This window comes from Lissotriton helveticus, chromosome 3_1 (assembly GCF_964261635.1).
Source record: "Lissotriton helveticus chromosome 3_1, aLisHel1.1, whole genome shotgun sequence".
NCBI classification, from domain to species: Eukaryota; Metazoa; Chordata; class Amphibia; order Caudata; family Salamandridae; genus Lissotriton; species Lissotriton helveticus.
Genome location: NC_136061.1, coordinates 1,903,778,569 through 1,903,799,394, shown reverse-complemented (window position 1 = coordinate 1,903,799,394; position 20,826 = coordinate 1,903,778,569). Strand labels below are relative to the sequence as shown.

General features: G+C 43.8%; 1 protein-coding gene across 1 annotated transcript in view; it reads right to left on the bottom strand.

The window, feature by feature from the left end:
* IGHMBP2 (immunoglobulin mu DNA binding protein 2) overlaps positions 1 to 20,826 on the bottom strand; it is a 326,225-nt gene that overhangs the window by 206,693 nt on the left and 98,706 nt on the right. Inside the window, exons 3-4 of the mRNA XM_078682888.1 lie at positions 14,390 to 14,582; positions 3,930 to 4,027 (exon numbers count right to left, since the gene is read on the bottom strand). Coding sequence (XP_078539014.1) covers positions 3,930 to 4,027; positions 14,390 to 14,582 — 291 coding nt within the window. The remainder of the gene's footprint in view (positions 1 to 3,929; positions 4,028 to 14,389; positions 14,583 to 20,826) is intronic.

Genomic DNA, 20,826 nt, shown 5'->3' with positions numbered 1-20,826 from the left:
AGGTAGCATAGTTTGAGACATGCAAAGTTTGTGTGCTGTGGATCGCGCCTGTGCGATGGCTGCAACACAGAAGTACACCATCACAAAAACATGATCCAGTAGCAGTTGACAGAAGCACTTTGCACAGCAAAGCAAAGTCCATGAAAATTAAATCAAACTAATAATCTACCAGCTAGGTTGATTGCCTTGACATTGCAACTGTCTGCAGGACGTATTATTATCAATACTTAAAATAAACGTCCAATGTGCGTTGCCTCCAAACAGAGGATTATTATCTCACTTCGCACGATATGCCTGTTAGTTTATCCTTGCAGGAAGTGCTTCCACTGGAATGCCTGATGGATTATTTTACATCTGAAAAGTACACTCAATTATGAAATTGCTAGTCACTTTCAGTTCTTTATCTTCTATAAGCATTGTATAGAGAGAGCAATACTTTTCTGACACGCTGGCTAGGGAAGGCCTACTGTGATCAATTGTATTTGTCCATACAATACATATAAACCGCATTTGTGAGCATTTGTGCTTTCTTGGGTTGGCTTATTAAAGCAAGGACAACTGCCTTCGCTAATGCTTGTCGTGTCTGTAGCAGGAAGATGCTAAGAGCATACTCTACTGTACTGGTCGGGCATAACAGGAGCATCCCGTTACACCAACCACCACGGTTCTGCACTCCCCCCAAATGCACCCGACTTTGTAACTACAGTACGTAGTGAAAAATGTTAGCATTGTTTTTTTAAAGCATGTGCCTACAATTTTTAAGTGGGTCTCATTCATGCTGTGGTACAGGAGTCGACTATACCTCACTGATGAGTCATAAATTAGTTAAAACCATTCTAGGGTTAATTAGTGTCCTGTTAGGGGGGGACTTTGTCTATTTCAGTAGAACCAGATCTTATTTCCACACGGGTGGTCTCGGTCTGAAGTAGTACAGGGAGTAAAAAACAAAGGACTGGAGGGCATCCTCAAGCAATTGCCAGTTATCCAGATTTTTGCAACCATTCCAGTGACAGTGTCCATGGGACCCACATCTGGGCAGACCAGTCCCACTTAGGATGACAAAGTATACTAAAAAGTGATGGATGAAATACTTGAATTAATCTCCGAGTATGTCCAGACGTAGGTCACGTGCACACGTTCACTGGAACCAAGCTATTCTTGGCTGATGAGCCCCAACTAGGGTGAAACTGGTCCTAGATAATTTGTGTTACGGTTCAGGACTTGGCTTCAGTCCAGGCTGGACTGTTCCAACTGGAGCAGGGTGAAGACTGATTTTCATATGGCTGGATCCAATCTAAGGTGGCATGGTGAGCAAAATAACGATGGACTAGGACGTGGCCTTCAGTAACTGCCAGTGGTTGAGATTAATTTAGGCATTCCATCCATCACTTTTTTGTGTAGTTTAGTGATTTCAGTCAGGCCAACTCCTTATACTCGGCTTCAACTACATTCAAACTTTAGGCTACTACTGTTCACTTTAAGTGAGCATCAAACCCAGGATGCTAGAACAATTGTAGTTTCATCAAATAACCTCCTTGTTGGATGACCGTAGACAAAACCATCCAAACCCACCTATTATTTGAGATTATACTTGTCTGCAGGCTTAAGTGCTGATTTTCACCTTGCATCCTCATTTGTTTCCTCTTCATTGTGGTTAAGGTGACAGGCTCTCTTCTCTGATTGTGATATGATGCTTGTGGATCCTCTTGATTTTTGGTAAATCATTAATCAACAGCAACTTATTCTTTAGCTTATCATTGCCTAACAAAAAATGTCAACTTACATTAAAGGACACGAGTAGAAAGTCAATGTGGTGTGGTGTGATTTCCTGGTGTGAAACACCCAGTGTTGATCTTTTGAAACTGGATTTATGACCAGATTGCAGAAACGGATTAAACCGGCTCTGTCAATGTAGGGCTGCAGCTTTTTACAGTACCTTGCACACACTCTGATCACATATACTGCGGTTTATAAAATACTTCAAATTCAGCAACGCCAAGAAAAGTGCCATGGACATGACAATGAGGATCATGCCTTCTAAATGATTTACTAGTGAGTGATCCACGTCCTTCAAACATGCACATCAACATTGCTTTATTCAGCACCACTTCCCTGGACATCTCAACCTATCGGGTATTCATATTCAATTGTTGCCTCGCTTTTGACTCCGCATTAAACTAAGGGGATCATGTTCTCTGGCTAGTGTGTGACTAATTTCTCCAGACTCAAAAAGCCTCTTGATCACACGTGCACCACACTTCTACGTGCATTCACCTCTCCCGTACAAGAAACATCACATTCCACAACTAACACTTAAGTTCACTTTTGACTGGTGGATGTGGATCTTCTAGATTATTTCCAGTGTGATATAACGTCTGACTCAGAGTGGCCAGTGTGTGAAAGTTGGTCACTCTTGACATCTACACCATGACTGCCGGACCATTAAATGCTCTTAATGCAAAGATGAATACACTGCCGTTTTGTTATTCTGACTCGTTTTCGTTGATTTGACACCTTGTTGGGTACCCCGGGTATAGCATGTTTTAATATTACCATACATGTATAAGAAGCCCCTAGCACATCCACATCTATGCTCCATATTTTTCAGCCTTCTCAGACTGAATGTGAAGTCACTGGCGTGATGTAATGATTAGGATACCAATATGAAAAATTACATTATTTCAGAAAATATGTGAGAACGCTTTAAGGTGTCCTTTGATTTCTATCTGCAAGCTCAGAAATTTAGAAAAATGTATTTCCTGAAAAATAGAAATACTAAAAATCGTCAGTCTAACTCAATAGCAAATGGCTACATTGAATTATGGAGTAGGCTGTTCTTACTTCCATAATAAGAATATAATTAAAATGCAGGAATCAGAAATAGATGTGACTGCCCCAAATGCCTACATTTTGGAAACCTGAAATGGGCAGGTAAAAGAAGCAGCACAAATAGTTCAGGGGCTCGAAGTCACTGGAAAATGATTTCTCTATATCTATGTGATAAAAACATAACATTAAATAGGTACTTATATAATACCAAAAAAAGACCTAAGATTTTCAATGCCAATGAATTTTGGGTAACATAGCTGCGGGAGAGGGTATGACAAAGTGTGTTTATCTCCTGCGAAAGGCAACAGAATGGGACCAGTTGAACTTTAATTTATAATATAGACTTAGGGCCCGATTACGTGTTTGGACCACCACGCTGCCATCCTGCTCCCACACTGCCAAACCCATGTGCACCACGCCCACCAGATTATGACTTTTACAATCACTGGCAGGCGGATCTTTGGTGGTCCCAAGGCGGTGCCTATGAAATAGGCAGTACCTACACGGCATGGACTGGCGCAGTCCCTGTCATGTAGGTACTGGGGTGCAGGCACCCAGGGGGGCACATGGTCATGAGGCAACATGGGGCACCGTAGGGCCCCCTTTGATTCCACGCTGCCATGGCTTTAAAGTAAGATGATCCACCATGAAAACCGTGGCATAGAGGAAACTTGTAATATGCTTGGCGGGACTGCTGCGTTCATGCCAAGCATATTGTGGCCTCAAGACCGCCACACCACCAGAGATCCCTGGCGGTTGCGGCTGGGCAATGGCGGTCCGACTGCCCAAGCTGCAATAGGGCAGGGGGTCCGCCGGTTCTGTGGTGCATGCACTGCCACCACGGCAGTCAGGCCCCTTGCTATTACTAGACTAGCAAAAATCAACTAGCAATTGACTAACAGAAACCAAAAGGGATACAATAGAAAGACATACATTCAGTTGTAATTTAACTTCATAGAACTAAAAATTAAGCAAGTGCCTTGTTCAGATGAGTCAATTGCTTTTTAATGCCTGTTGCACTAGAACCAGTCGGGTGGCAGCGGCATCATAATTGCTATCAGCCAGTCAGTCAGCCACGCATTGTAATTAGAAATACTTACTTGCATCAGTTGGGGGGCTTGGTTCTGACTGGTTGAAAAGCACATCAATCAGATTCACTGCTGGGCCAGAATGGTATTGGCTTAATAGATTCAAAGCCCTGCAAAAGACAACATACAGGTTACCAATAACGGGTCCACTGTCTGGCCGCAAGGGTAAGAAGGTGACAAATAAGTAAGACTTCGGATTGCAACTGGCCATAGGGGGAGGTTTGGCTCTAGACTGGGATAGAAAAGTCCATTGATCACACTCATTAAAGTTGTAACTTGTAATGGTCAAGGATAAATGTTCCACAATAACTCAAAGTGAAGAAAGGTGAAACACTTCAGAAGGAGGAACGAGGTGTGGTAATTATTTAATTAAAACAAACAAATCCTATTTTTCACACCATCAAAAAGCAAACACTCAACCAATGTTTGAGGTAATATACTTTGATAGCTTCCACGGAAGGTATCAGTAAAACATTTTCAAGCTTACAACATCAGTAGCTACAACTACATTTATGACTTTCTTCGGATGTCTACAACCACAAACTTCAGTGTTGACAGACAATGGGTTGCGACCACAGGGATCTAACGCAATCACACAATAGCTGCACCAAACCTTCCAAATTTTTTAATTTTTCTGCGGGCACCCTCTAGCTACGTTAATAGGTTTCTCAAGACTCATGCAATGGTCAAGTTCTTTTTCCATCCCTCTAGTGTGTGGGAGGAGGGGTGTCTCCTTTCAATGCCTAGCAATGAGGAGTCCCTGCCACAACAATGCCTTGTTGTATCTACTGGAGTTTAAATTGACATTGATATGTAAAATGGTCATCTTGGGGTCTACAGGTAGTCTCCAACCCAACACCTTACTCAAATAAGAAAGCACCCCCCACTCCCAGGAATGAACAATTACCCTTCAACTCCAGACTGTGTGGATAAAAATCCCCAGTGAATGGTGTACATCTCAGGAATAGCGGAGAGGCAATCAACCACAGCCTCTCTCAGGTGAGCTAAGTTAGCTAAGTGTGATGCAGCTACTTTAGTTGATAAAATGAAATTGTGATGTGATTGCCAAATCATGGAGATGCCTACCCCTCCCTTAAGCCCTCATGAGAAAGTGGTCCCAGATCATGATCCCAAGCTTGACTCACCTGATCAAAGGAGTCTGGGATATTAATAACTAAAAAGTAGTAAAAGTGTGTTATTTTATGATCCTTCTGCTTAACCCATTGCTTAAAACCCTGTAACTCAGCAACTTGGCAAAGTCTCCCTCTCGCCCTCAATGAAGTTACTTTCGATAGTCTTTGCTTCCATCCCAAATCCCAGCACATATATCCTTCCACAGATGGCATATCATTTGGGCGGCCGGAGAGAGGCGGGATTTAATCGTTCCACCATATAGTGAATGTCGATTATTTTTATAGTACGGTTCATTCAAACCTTAACAATCAAGCGTAACATTAATAAATAATTCGATCAAGTATTAAAACAGCAAAAACCCATTGTAGAAACAGAGTGTACAATATAAATTGCCCGAAGCAGAACCGCATTTTAAAAAAAAAACAGAGAAGTATATCATTACAATTATTTTAGCACACAAGAAGTAGAAGAGCAATGTGCACAAGGGAATAGCGAGAAATCCTGAGAATGTTTCAAATATCATCTCTCGTTTGCAAATCACTTCATAAAATATCAAAAATAATTAACCTATAGGTTGATTCCGTTGCTGTCACAAAGTGTTCCGCAGAGAATGATTTGGGGCTACAGTCATACATGCAGAGGGTACATTATGAAATGCATTGCGATGCACTAAAAACAAAAGTGCGAAGTGCGAAAGACAACAAAGGAATGACCCTTGGGAACGGCGCACAGTAGACTGACTGGAGCATTACTACATTTGTTTTAAGCACCCAGGAAAAAAAGTGCGCTGTACAAGTAATCAAGAAAGGGAAATCCCAAAAGCGCCTCGAATGTGCTCGTAGGGCAATGTGCAAAATATGGAAGGTACCAGTGCTAGCAACAAGATACCCCAAGGTGAAGTGCAGCTGCCAACAAAATGTGCCACGCAGGAATCTACTTGGGGGCTGGCAAAATACAGAACGGCAGCGTAAAGTGCCCAAAAAGTGTCTCAGAAAGTGTATAAAAGTTGATGTGATCTGGTAGTAAGGCTCAAGTTTTTACGGTACAAATGGAATTATCGGAGCCCGGATTAGCCACAGCCATCAGGAGGACCTTAACAGCTTTACCGCTGCATATGGTATTATCGGGATACAGACTAGATATTACCGCCTGACGGCAAATTCGGACTCCTGCACGAATTAAATCACTATTAAGGAAGATTATTCTTTGCAGCAGCAGAGAGCAGCAGCTGCATAGGATGTGAAAGATGGTTTCTTATCCCAATCCACACAGTCATACATTACATCGTTGGAGTCTGAGTCGCGAGATGCTGGAGGGTGAGCCCGGAAGTTCCACTTCCAGAGTCTAAGTGCCACTAATCCAGCATGTATCCACAGTGGGTATGTGCAAGTAATATAATGCTGCTGTTTGCTTGGGGTATTAGAGTAGATTATGGATCAGGCGTGAGAACGCTTACTCTGTGTTGCCATATCCTCTATCCTTGACCACTTTTATCGAGGTGGCTGTTGTGAGCGCTTTAAAGACTTTCAGCGAGAGATGCTTACTCCAGGCCTCCATAAGTGAAAATTCCATTCGTTTGTCATCAAAGAAGCGCTTGTAGGATGAGGCTGGACCTGTGCCTGCTAATTCAAGTCAGATTAGGCCATGTATAGACTCTTGTGGCACAGATCTCAACCTATGACAAACATTTTTAAAATGAAATGCTTTGGGCCCAGCGCTGTTTTATGTTAGCCTCCAATTATAGCGCGCACAGCTACTCGGAAGTGTCCCGCATGAATGCCAAATGGTAGAGAAGGAAAATGTTTGGCCCGACGTATGATTACTTAAATAGCAGGGTTTTAACTGTTTTTTAAACAGCACAAGGCGCTCAATTTTACGTAGTCCAAAGGGCAGGGCAATCCAAGCCATGGCCGCTTTAACCGAAAGGCAACTGCCGCCTAATCTAAACAGGCGGTACCTAGGAACAACAGCAAGGCATTGGCCTGTAGATTGAAGCTGTCGAGGCGGTACGTAGAATGAAAAACGTATGTTGAACTCTGTAGTGTCCTGCTGGACACGTTCTAGTCTTTCTGTAAGTGTAACCCACACTATACACCCACCCACCTCCGGCGTCACGAGTCCGGTGACCTGGTCAATAAAGGGGGCCGAGCGCACGTGCTCGAGGCCCATCATTAACCAGCCCACTATCCTGGTGTCCGTGTCTCCCTCATTTACCTAATGTGGGCCTAGGGCCCAACTTTACAAACTCAAGATTTATTTGCGCCGGAGAAGCTCTCTTTGGCAGAAAAAGGGCAGCTCTGTAAATCAGAGTAATGCAGTTCTCCAGGGTGGTGGTCTCCATTCACAATGTGATTTCACTCCCCTAGGAATGTGCAAGGATGACCATGGCTTTAATCACCTGGAGAAGAGGGTCGAGGCTCGGTCCCAGCAGTTTTTGTGATAGAGCAAACATGAGGCCGGTGCCATTGATTTTCATGGCGCACAAATGAGGTGTAAATGATTCTTTGCTATCCAGGTAGATGCCCAGATATTTATACCCAGGCATATTGTAAGCCACTCGCCATTAGGATGCCACCTCTCTCGATGTACAGTTTTTACTCCAAATGTAATTTCATGATTTTTGTGCAATCTATCTCAAGGCTGTTCATGACGGTATACGCTTGCACGGTGGGTAATTGGCCAGAAGTCCGATCCAAGGTGCTTATGGTTCTCTGTGTAGCAGGTGGGCCGTGCGTTGACCTCTCAGTTTAGGCGGATGGCAATTTACTTTATCAAAGGAGTCCGACAGAGCAGCAAATGTATAAATTGAAAAGCAAAGGAGCGAGCACCCATCTTTATCTCAACCTGCTTTAGTAGGTATCTTTCTTGAAATGCTCTATTTTGACCCGCACCTAGGTTTTAGTATACAGCTGCTCAATTGGTGTCAGTAAGTTTGCTGGTAGACCCCAATGCTGCAATTTGCACCACAATGGGCCTCTAGGTGAACTGTCAAATGCAGCTTTGAAGTGTACAAAGCAGGAATAAAGTGCTGAACTGCATCTGAGAGTTTTGTCGCACATAAGGGCCATTGCCATCAAATTTGAGATGGTTCCGCAGTCTTTGAAGCCACACTTGGTTCTAGGGATGATCTGTCTGGCATCTGCCCAGCCTTTCAGGGCATCAAGTAGAAGGCTGGCAAAGAGCTTAGCATCATTGTCAATTAGTGCAGTGAGGCGGTACCGGCGAGAATCGGATTTCGTGAAAACCGGCTGGATGGTATATTCTCTCCAGGAATCTGGAAAGCTGAAAGATACCAGGCAGAATTCAAATGGGGGGAGGGGATCAAGTGACTTGTAGTATCAGATGTAGAAATGGCTGTGGGCGGTCCATTAGGGCCGGGCACCCCGTTTTTCCGCAGTTCTGCCAACTTTAATCTGTAGCGTTCCTCTTGAGGGCTATTTATACAAAGCTCTAAGATTTCAATAACTGAATGGTCTCCAGACAGATCGCTTGCAGTCATACTTACCACTTCTGGAGCAACAGCAAGATCACCTGACAACTGATTGAAGGGTGGTGGGGCCCGAGATATGGTGTCAGTTGAGCAGTGGGAAGTAAGGAAGGAGACACAGGTAATTTCTGAGATATTTGCATTGGTGCCCCGCTTGCTTCCGGTTGCCATTTAGTTAACCGTTGACCAAACATGTTTGCCGTTCTTTTTTTTACTTGCGAACAAAAATCGAGCCAAAACGTAATGGTTCTGTTTAACTTTGAAGATCTATGATGAATTTCTAAAAGTATCCATGGCTTTGTGTTGCAGTTGTAGAGGAAGGGTGCCGTACGAGAATACGCATATTGCGGTTGACTTCGCTTTTCAAGGTCTTCCGGGGCCTGGTCAATTTAAATGTGGTGGAATGATCGAGTTTCTTGGTACAGGGCTGAGAACTTCAAAAGGATCTAGTCTATGAAGAGTGACCATTGATTGATAGGAGAATTTGTTTGAGAGGCGATTGTTCTATACTGTGCTCTGACCCAGGACAGAGTCTCGGGGCTTCTTTTCATTGAACCATTTTATCCGTTTGAGGCTCTCTGTGAACTCCCCGTAGTTGGTGGGTGGAGCAGCTTCCAGTTTAGCTGGACAAATGGCAAGGTAGATTTGCTGCAGTCTATAGTCGCCGTAGATGCAGACTCCTAGGGAACAGTTATTAATAAACCTGAAAACTGAGTCTAGAAAAAAAGTCAAAATAAGAAATTAGCTCTCCTGATGATCGCGTCCAGCCTGGCAGTGTGTCTCCATTTAAACGCCCATTGAGGAGTCTAAGACCTTAGAGATCAGAATCGGACAGTAAGGGCTCAGCAAGTTTGTTCCAACGGGTTTTCGCAAGCAGCGTATGTGCTGGCATGTGTCATGTAAGATCTAGGTCAATAACCTCTCGACCGTTCGTGCCCCCAAACAAGTTTATGTTGAAGTCGCCAGATAGTGAGTGTAATATGTGAACTTACTGCATCACACAGTTTCCAGATGGGAAAGCCAGATTACCTTGCATGTCCTACCACCAGTCGTTGAGAATCAAGAGAAGGGCAGCTCCATAATAGGATTTAATTGCACCACTCCACCATCATATGTGGATTAAATGCTATTTGCTAAAGATATTCAGCAAAATTCTGATTTCAGAGAAAACTCCTAAAAATTGAGTTAATCTGGGTAGAAAATGTGCATGGAATTGAACAGGTAAAATTCTGTAGCTGAAGTAATAAATGCAGTCAGGCCACCATGTTAAAGAACAGAAACCTTCCTGGCAAGGACAAAGGGGTGCCATCCAAAACGTAATGTCCCTGAGCAATCCGTCTATTTGCGGTTGAATGCTCCTGTCCCAGGCTATCTTTGCATCCTGCGTCACATAGACTCCTAAGTTTTTAAACCCAATTCTAGCCACTTGTAAATCATGAGAATAACCATGGTCCTGCGAAAGATCATCAAGTTGATAAATGGTGGACTTCTGTTTGTGTTAAGTTCGGTAGTAGCTCCAAATATACAGAGGATCTACAGGACTGTTGAACAAGACCACTGCGGGTCCCTCAAGGACACCAAACCATCAGCGTGCATCGCTACCCTTTCCGTGACATCCAGCACCCATTCATTCCCTTTGATCTGAGCATCTACGCTAATGCAGTTTGCTAATGGCCAAATTGCAACAAAAAAAAAAAAATCAGTGGGGACAAAGAGCGGCCTAGTCTAGTGCCGCAGTGCACCAGAAACAATTCACACACCTCCCGCCTAACACTTAAACCTTACTGATAGACCTGTATATAATAATCGGACATACCTGATAAAGTGGAGACCAATGTTGACCCTCAATAACCAGGCGAGCAGGTAGTACCAACCCGCTGAATGAAAGGACTTTTCAAGATTGGACAAAAGTAGTGCTAAAGGACATTGTAATCTATAAACAAGGGCCAGAATGTTGTGAGTTTTCCTAACTGTGTGTTTGGTGGCACATTTTGGCACAAGTCCAGACTGGCCCGTTCGGACCAGCGAGCAGATCACCTTAGACCATCAATAGACCTGGGTTTTACGTACTATTTTAACTTCAACATTGAGAAAACATATTAGAAGACACAAAGAGCAGCAAACAGGGTTATGACCTTGTTTGTGGATTATGACTTTCAGGCAAGTGCATCCTGGGTGGTAGTCCCCCACAATCAAGAGACAGACAACTTCGAGGAGCAGGTTGACAAGCTTTGATGCATAGAGTTAAAAAAATTCAGCAGGAAACCCATTGGGCCTTAGAGTTTTTCCAGATTGCAATTGGTTAAAGGCTTCTGCCAACTCTGTACATGTAGCATCCCCTTCTAGGACACTTTGCTCCCACTCAGTCAGTAACCTCACCTGTAGATCAGCAATGAGATCAGCCAACGAATCCACAGTAGTCTGGGCGTACAGGGCAGAGAAGTAAATCTCAATTGTGGGCATTGGGTTATCGTAAAAGGGTGAGTGTCGATGTGGCTGATATCAAGTCTTTCCTTCAACTATTATCAAACAGATTCGGTTGCATCCAAAAAAAATTGAAATCGGAATATGACAGGTAGATGAGAAAATAACAAATGTACATAGATCTAATTTTCATTTTAGCCTCCTCAAAGAACTTTCATTGTTGCTGCACTGATTTTGGGTAATCTGTAATCATGATTTGCTGTGATTAGAGTGTTGTGTCTTTCTCTCGGGCAAAGTGTAAGTTTTCACTTGAGTGCTTAAATTCAGAAACTGAGCACTTTTAGCTCTACGTCTGCACATTTAATTACAAAGCATGTCAACACTTTTCCTTTGGACGTCCTTGTCCACAGCCACTTTTAACGGGAATTTTCAGGAGAGACACCCTCACAGTTTTCTGGATATCTGACAAATCATATGTTTTTTTTGTGGGCACGCCATTCTGCATTTTCTGTCCTTGCCTTCAGCTCCTTGGACCTCAAAGTTTGAAACAGTTTGTTGAAGGGATTTAACATTGTCTTCTAGCGCCGTCACCTGACCTCCACCCTCCATGATTCTGTCCACCACCGGCCTCAGGTCCTGCGGTAGAAGATTGACATCAGAACCCACTGCCCAGATTCAGGCTTCGGAGCTTCTCTGGAATACTTAATGGCCAGCAAGATAGTATCTGCCTTTGATGTGACAGCTGAAGCCAGTCGACGATGCAGTAGGGCGGCACTCACTGCATTCATTGGTCGGTTGTGCTTGGCCAGCACATCCAGATTGGAGAAATTGGTTTATGGTGCCTTACATAGTGGAAGTGGATTCTTGTTTTAGGCCATGATGGAGCTGAAGATGAGATGAACTTCTCTGCCAGGAGTAGCGTCTCCAGGTCCCAGGTAAATCACCCCAAGCCACACGTCCAAATCCTCGGAGTGGTCCATCAAGCCATTAGTTCTCACAGCAGTCAGGCCCACATGAGGTGCATGAGCAGTCGGAGAGCACCCCGAATGAAGGACACAAAGCCTCAACAGTGGCAAGACAAGAGGAGGCAGACGCGGAGATTGCGAGACAGAGTCGAGCATGAGGCCAGTTCCACCTCAAAGAATAAGCAAGGAGCACATCTGCTAACACGAAGCCCCTCTCCATCCTGGGGCATCGAGTGCATACCCTGGCCACAGCTGAAGTCTCAAAACAGAAGTTGACCCCTATAAACCTTTATCAGGGTCATCCAGTCACCTTCGCCCCCATCTAAAGCCAGGAGCTTCCTGTTGGGCTCACCATCCAGTCAGGGCCGCAGTGCTTGGAACGCAACTCAAAATGCAGTTGAGGGGCTCAGTGGGTTCAGGTGCCGATGTACGAGCGCTCCACCTGGCCCACAATACAGCTCTCACATGCGGCAGGGCTACCTTCACTCTCAATGGGCCTCAGGGACAGGAATCAAGGAAAAGGGAGGGAAGCGTTCAACATATACACAGGCCTTCGCTCTCAACCACGGTGCAAAGGGTCCAGTCAGTTCGTCCTTTGCCCATACACAGCACCACCCAAACGTTAAGGCAGACACTGTGTTCTTTCTAGTGGGACAGAAACAGCCGGTTAGCTCGGAGGCTCTGCCACAGGCTCCGGAGTGGTCATAGGCCCGGAATTCGGACGTAGCTGCACGGAGGAGAGGGCCGTATCCAGCCCATATTCGGTGCACCCAACCAACCGCCATTACTTGCAGCAGCCTCCGGAGGATCAGCATCTTTATTCACATTTCCAACCAAGACAGCAAGGGCAGTTACAAGTATATGTTTTCAGGATGTTCGAAAGTATAGAAACAGTGATTTGGAGAGTTGAAATACACCTGATAGAAAAAGTTATTTACAAATAATGCAAACTTTGTCTCTATAATCTTACACAGAATTGCAATCTACACAAAAAAAAAATCAAAAACATCTCTGGCAATATGTCCGTCCAGACATCTAAGACACTGGCAGGACCGAAGCAACATTTGATCATCAGTACTATTTTATTTAACTTGGGGCTTGAAAAACCCCTCAAGCACACCTGAACGTACAGGTGGAATCTTGAGATCTATGAAAGATGCAAACTTGTGTCAAATCCAAGTGGCCCTTCTTTTGGGAGTGGGGATGTGTAAATACCCACACGCTTCACAGATGTCGAGGTTAGAGAGACTAAAGTAACGGTTTTCAGAATGTCTTTTTTACGTGGATGGATGGAGGATGGGGAGAATCAAGACGTAGTTGATTATGCAGGAATTGCCTGCTGTAGTGGGGAGTATCAAATCCCCTTCCAAGAATACCAACGTTCTTGAAAGACTGGGTAAAGATGAACAGATACCCAAGGATATTATGCTCCAAAGAGATGAAAGATGGGGGAATTATCATGTTTTTGTGGCCAAGGACTAAACCTTTTTAAAGTCACACAGGTTTACAGTGCTGTTCCACATAAATTCCACCAGAGCACTTAAGAAGGACTGGTGGCGGCGACTGGCATGTATACTTGTGTGGTGTGCGGAAAGCGGTGTACGGAGAGGTAATGATTTCTCAGCTACATAAATGTATTAATTATAAAGAATGTGATCAGAGAAGCCAATCATGAGTAAAGAGTTCCTTGAACTACTTACAGATTCCTTCGGCTAATAGATCTATGTTTGCATTTAGTGCTAAGGTTGCTCTACAAGCAATGAGAGGGCAGACTCTTATGTTTATACAGTTCATCAAAAGAAATATTAGGACAAGGACGTGGTTCATGTGCAGGAGGCCTTAACCAATATGTGTATGTATTGATTCCCAACAACCAGGATAATACACATCAGTGACCTCCTCTTCCACCTACATATATGCTTCTATGAAGGAGACCTTAAATGCAAATAAATCCACAATTGGCAGTATGGTCAAAAACTAAACTTCCCCTAAACACTTTAAACAAGACTGCCAAATTTCAAGGCACAGTAAACACAATGGAAGATGGCGACACAAAATAAAACGGACTGCTAAAAGCCTTTGGTACAACGATACAAGAGAGACCCTGAAGAGGGCAGTAGAGTGCAAATGATTCAGCAATATGAACTCAGACTTTCTTACTTACGAAGATGGAAGGCTATTAAAATTAAAAACGGTATGGCCCCAGACAGTGTTGCTGAATAATATAAAATGAGTGACTATATGAAAGCAAATGTTGCTACTCATCTCCATAATGATGCTAGGGAGTATGCACCTGTTTGGGAAGAAGCATGAGCACCAATATATGTGGCTATGAAAGGCAGTAGTGCTTAGACACTTTAAAGGGCATGAACAGGAAAACAGAAAGTACATCTTTAACACATGATGGAGTCGATGAATCTAGAAGACCATATAAAAAGGGACAACTCGAACACAAAACGTACTGTTTTATCCTCTTGTAGGTGACATCATTTGCCAACTTCAGCAGGCAGTAGGCATTCTCGCGATCCACACTGAGTGCACCGTCGTGGGCCTCATCAAACGCAGCAGTCAGAGATTTCTGAGTGACTCTTGTCACAATTCCGGTAGCAAGTGGTTCCTTTCCTCCGGTGGCTTCATAAAGACCGACAATGTCACCTGCAGACGTAGAAAAGGTTACAAAGGGATCCATAAGAATTTACGGAATCAGGCATTTACTATATACCACACAAATATTCTTCCAGAGCTATACTGAAAGACATGAGAGAGAAACACATTGAAAAAGGTGAACTACATCAAAAATCAATTCTGCATGGAAATCTGTACACGTTGAAAAGTAATTTAACCAACACAGAACAGACAACCTACATTTACTGCACCCATGTTAAAATGAAACCTACCACAAGTGGACCTACACCTGTGCTTCAAAGTTGTGTTAACTAAAGATTGTGCTACACGGTGCTCCAGTAGAAAACAATATAGCTCTCTGATGTCCCGTGTTTTAAATCCAAGAATGGAAAGAGGTTGCTTTGAGGCAGTCAAAGTCCAATGCAGTGTCCACTCTGTATTCTCTCTCAGACAGAAAAAAACTGCTTAGGGGGACACGTGCTCGCCTTCTGCCTGGGCCTTCAACAGGACTCGCTGTCCCAAAACTCCATAACCTCCAGGAGGAGAAGGAGCCACCAGTTGTTTCCCGCTGCCAGCGCTATAAAGTGCCTTTAGTTGTTCTGCGACAAAGGACACGTGGCTCGTCTGCTGCCTGGGCCGTGATCGGGGCTCGCTGTCCCACAACGCCATAATCTCCAGGAGGAGAAGAGGCTGCCTGCTATTTCCAGCTGCAGCCACCAGCACAATAAAGCGGCACCAGTTCTCCCGTGGGGTGCACCCTGGCGAATCCTGGTCGGTCGAGACAGGGCCGGGCCAGCCACTAACCCCCCCACCCCTAACTTTTGGCTTCCAACTTCCTTGGACGAAACACTTCATTGTGCATAAAATGGGAACTCCTAAGGTTTTTACCTCAGATGGTTCCATACCTGGGCAAATCTCAGCACAGTAAGTCGAGCATCCCTTCTTTCCTCTTGTGTGAAAGAAGTTTTTGCTTCTTAGGGGATGACAGAGGACCCATCTTTCTCAGGATCTGGGTGTCCCTGATCCATTTTTCTGCCAGTTACTGACAATGCTGAGCCAGGGATTGGCCATCCCACCCATGTTCCCCCTTTGTATAGTTTAGCAGATGGTCGCCCTAGTGAAATCCATAAGCAAGCCCTGGTACATCAGTCTAGCATGGGGGAGGCCCCTATTGGGAGTAGTGAAGGGGTAGTTAAAGTGTCTGACTGTCGCCCACCTGCACGAAAGAGGGGAAAAAAGGGACTTGTCATCAGTAAATGGTACTACTGCAGGAAATCCGTCACCTAAGGAGGGGGCATTTGCTACCTTGTTGGAATCACGAATCACCAGCGCAGTCCAGGGCTCCATCGATGGCCTTCTTGCCAAATTGTATGTATTGATTAAGGGCTTGCCTTTGGAGCAACGCTTGGGGGATCTCGCACAGGCTCTGAAATCTTCTGTAATGGGTACACTTTCGCCCTCCCCCACTTAGGAGAGGTTCAGACCATGTTCAGTCCGGTCTAGTGAGCCTCCCTCCAGATAACAACTGGGAAACGGAACTACACGAGCCTCTTCAGCAGATGGACACCCTGCCCAGGCATAACCCCTCGCTGCCAAGGGAGTTGTCTTGCCCTGCGATATCGCCCCATGTCTCTTACACCCGTCCACTACCAGGTTCTCAGGACCACTGAACATATAGTAAGTGTGGGGATGTTCTTGACCTGCCTTCGGCCGCAACCTCATATGCAGTGGTGCTTGGGGACATCCCTCCATTGGCCTGTGGCAGTAGTGAGTCTTATGAGCAGCTAAAAACAAGGTGGCTCTTTGGATTGCCTCTCATTCCAACCTTGGACCTCATATTCACAAGTGGATAAATATGGTGAGACAAGTGATTTGTTTGGGGGAATACCGGAAAGCCTAGAAGGCAGACTCTGTAGTTGTCAACTTTAATCACCCTACGAAAGCTGTCTGTGTTCTATCAACCGTTAGCACTTTTAGATCGGGTAAACCTTCCCTAATCCAGGCCCTCTCATTGGACTTCTTCTAAAGGCCTGAGGTAATTTGCTTAGCACCTTGGTCCCAGGTGGGCCGCCAGGAAATTCTGCCATCTACGCCACTTCCCCCTACGGCCTCCTTTGGAATGTGCTTATCGTTGTGTCCCCTTAAGCACTTTGGAAGCCCATGATTGACTGGTGATAAAGCAGGGTTTTTTCAAAAATAAAACCTGCTTGGATCAAACTTCTCATTGTGTGGCTTATTAACATAATGATGTGAAAATTAACTGTGAAACTAAAAAGGCGAGATGAAATTGCGAAAATGCATGCTGGAAAGAAATCAGTATTTCCAGTGCTATTCTAGTGGGCCACAAATGTGAATGAATAATGCAGAAATAACAGCCAAAGAGAATAATAATAGAAGACATAAGTTTCAGAGAGACATGATATTTTCCTTTTTCTGTTTGAAAATATACAGAACATAGAGAGGAATGCAAAGAAGCATTAATAGTGTAGTTTTGTATAGTGACAATAATAATCACATGTGTATTTGTTTTTCCTAGAGCACATTTTACTGTTCTGCAGAGAAGGTCTCAAGAGTCTTTTTAGGTTTTAATTTGCTTTCTGAAATGTAGGCTGCAAAGAAATGTATTTTGTCCTTCGTAGAGTTCCTGAACGGCCAGGGCTGTGTGGAGGAAGTAATGAACGTTATAGTGGAATTTCCTTGCCGACCGGAGTATGTGGACACTTGTGCTGTGAGTTTGATACACGAGCGAGTTGGAGAAATGTGCAAGCCGCGGAAGAGACTATCGGAGTTTCCTCTGCTTAAGGACAATGACGAAAGCTCTCTAAAGAGAAAGGAACTGTTGAAAAGTTAGGTACACTGAAGTGGGGTGATTAGACACCCCCTAGCCTAGTCCAATGGGATGTGAGGATTTGTTGTGTATTGATACATGAGGTGGTTGTATCTGTGGTGAATTAGGGTATAAGTACTAGTGTTAGAAATTATAGTTAGGGCGGGCTTGATTTTGACTTTGCGAGAGGAGAGAGCTGTGTTGCTGTTTCCTAACTTGCTGGCTGTTGTTCTGCTAATCCTGACTCTTTGACTTTGCTCCTCATACCTTCTTGAGGGTGCCCCAGTTTACAGTTCCTGCCGAAGAGTAGCTTTTCAGACTTCTAGCCTTTTATGCTATAGGTTCGTATGATATTCTGATTTTGCATTAATCTTATTTTGCAAATGTTCTTTACCTTTTGTCTCTTTGCCTATCCACTGTCTCATGACACGGTTTTGAGATGTTGTTATGAATTACTGTATTGTTGTTTCTCTTGTGTGATGATCTATGATTCAAACTGTATTGTACTTGATGAGCATTCACATTAATTTAGATAAAAGCATATTGATAAGTAATCAGAGTGTCTTTATTAATGTCATTTGGTTATATTGAATGATTATTTCTTTATTTAGTTCCTCATTGTTAGAATTCTGTTAATTCCTTGCCAATCCCTGTCAACCACACAAGATTCATCGGAGAGAGGGCCATTATAGATAGTAGAAATTTGGTAATATGTTTTAAGCTCATGCAGCGTGAAAGGGACTGTTCGGTATTAAATTGGGTCCGGATGGTAAAATTTGGTAAAATCGCTTTCCGTTGCATCAGTTTTTGGTAGCAGACTTTGGTTTTATTGATTTAATAAGCAATTGATTAGGACAGAATTAATAATTTTGGTTAATAATATTTCATAAGCTTGTTATATGTTGTGGTCCGTCCTCGAGACAGGTCCGAACTGGCCTAAGATCCCGGGATGATGATATTAGCCTAATGGGCGTGTCTTAGTGTGACATACACCAAGTGGTATTGCATTGTCTGCTGTTGATGCGTATTAAACAATAGTTGTGTTGTTAGTATTGCACAGGGAAATTTGAAGCTAGAATAGTGGACATTTATTTGGGTACCTTTAGTAAGCGCAGCTGAAGAAGTCCCGAGAATTTTAACTTGATTGAGGGTGGAATAACGCTGGTCGATATTCTGCTGGTAGCAGAAGAATTCTTGGAGTGGTTGATTTAATTCTTTCTTTTAGTGGAGCAGACAAACAGGTTTGTTTATAGGTTGTTCTAATCTTGTTTATCTTTTAAGAAACCTGCCTATTATTTTTGCAAAGGGAGGGTCATTTGTAGGAGTTATATTGACGTCACAGAGAGCCGTGCTGGTATTGGGCAGCTCAGTGGCGTAGCCAGCCCTCTGTGTTTGCCGCCCTCCGGCAGTCTCAGTAAAGAGTGGGGGGGAGGGGGTGAAGGGGGGGGGAGGGAGTGCCGAGTATTTTAGGGGGCGGAAAACGCATTGAGGAGCCGGGAGAGACCTTTGCCGCCCGTGGAAGCCGCTGCCCCCAAAACTCAAGCCGCCCTGGGCAGACCGCAACCCCCAGGCCCCCTAGCTACGCGCCACTGGGTCAGCTAGTGTGAACCGTCACGAAAAAGTGCTGTGCTGTTATTGGTTGGTTGGTGTGAGTCGCACTGGTATTGGTATTGGTTAGCGTTTGTGAAAATACGGGAGAATTGTTCTTTGTTTTGTAGTGTAGTTCCTATCTTCCCAATAGGCTCTGCGCATTGGAATAATACCTACAGCAGTAAAGGCCTAGGCCAGACGTTAACTAGGTCTACTACTGTCGATACTAGACTTAAAGTTTTGGGTTTGCCAGCGTAGCTCAGAGTTCGCTAGAAACTTTCTCGAATGTTCAAGGAGGACTTAACTTCCCTGATTAGACAAGAAGGGATTTAGTTTCTGACAACCATAGAACATGACAACTTTGCTCTCCCCTAATCAAGAGTCAATCTCGAGAGTCGTGTGAACAAAAGGCAATTTATTTTACTCAGTCAGTACGTGCATTCTTAGTCTCATCAGAATGTAGAGAAAAGGAAGAGACGGGCGTGTTCAATAAAAAGGTGTTATTTATTGATCAGTCTCTTTTCTCGTACAAGAGAAATGGATCGATATTATTGCGATACTTATAGTTAAGTAAAGTGCATACATAAAAAGCAATAGTATAAAGTAATACTGTAAAAACATTGATATGGTTTCTAAGCCATAAGATGTTTTAAAATGAATAAAATATATTACATACACATATACATTTGACTAAACGTACTCAACTGGTGTTTCTAGATACGCCTACCCCGTGTACCTGACCTAAGTCTAATACGTGGGCGGGAATAGAAAGTTACAGTTTAAGTTAAGTTTGTTTTTGCCAAGTGAATAACTAAAGAATTCTCTGTGAGGGGTTATTCAGTTCTGTACCTGGAAGTTAGGATGAATGAGGAATGGTATCTCTCTCTCTGGTCTCGATATTCCAGGCTGCCTGCGAGGGCTACCCGGAAACGCCGGTGCTGGATTCTCGGCAGGAGAAAGCAGCGCGTCTCTCAGCGCGTCAGAAAGGCGGGGCTGCTGCCAGCGGGGTCTGCTCTGCTCTCGGCTTCGGCAAGGATGGCTGCTCCGTCTCGTCACCACGCGCGTGTTTGCATATGGCAAGATCGGTAATATTTATACCTTTAAGGTGCCGAGATTGACGTAAGGATGGACATAGATAAGTCAATAAAGATGTCATACGACTTGCTCGTTAGCACATTCTTTTACTAAAGTTCTCGGTGAAATCAAAACAATGGCCGCAGGGTTTTGCCCAGGTTGTCATAGGTTTGATTTGTTATGAGAACTCCGTATGCCTTATCAGGGGCTGGAGGAATATCGCTTGTCTAATTAGATCGCAAGCGTTATGACCTAATCAGATAACACGTTCCTGTGCCGTAGTGTGACTGCGTCAGATAACGGTATCTGCATCATGGGGGTTTTCTGCCTCATGGGCTGACTGCTAGTTAACTTGTTGGTTTGTTTAACTAGAATAGGGTCAGGAATAGGGGGATCGATTCAGAACCGATAGGAATACATGACACCCACTCCACGCTAACTATGGACATATTTACTATTCTAGGCATAGTATAACATAGTACAACATACTATAGAGTAGTGTGTATACCTTACCACCCCAAAATACATAAATGCATTTTGAAAATTTCAAATATACGGACAAATTGCAGACATATATATTGTATGCACCCAAGCTGTAGAAAAATGCCAAAGTAATCGCATTTGTATACATTATTGCTTATTTGGTATATGAGAATTACACATGAAATGGTTTCTGACAGAAAAAAGTTTCGAGACCATTCCATCACAGAATAAAATATCTTTATGAACATGCCAGCGGGCAGCTAATGTCTATAAGCTATCTAAAATGTAGAAACCTTAGTT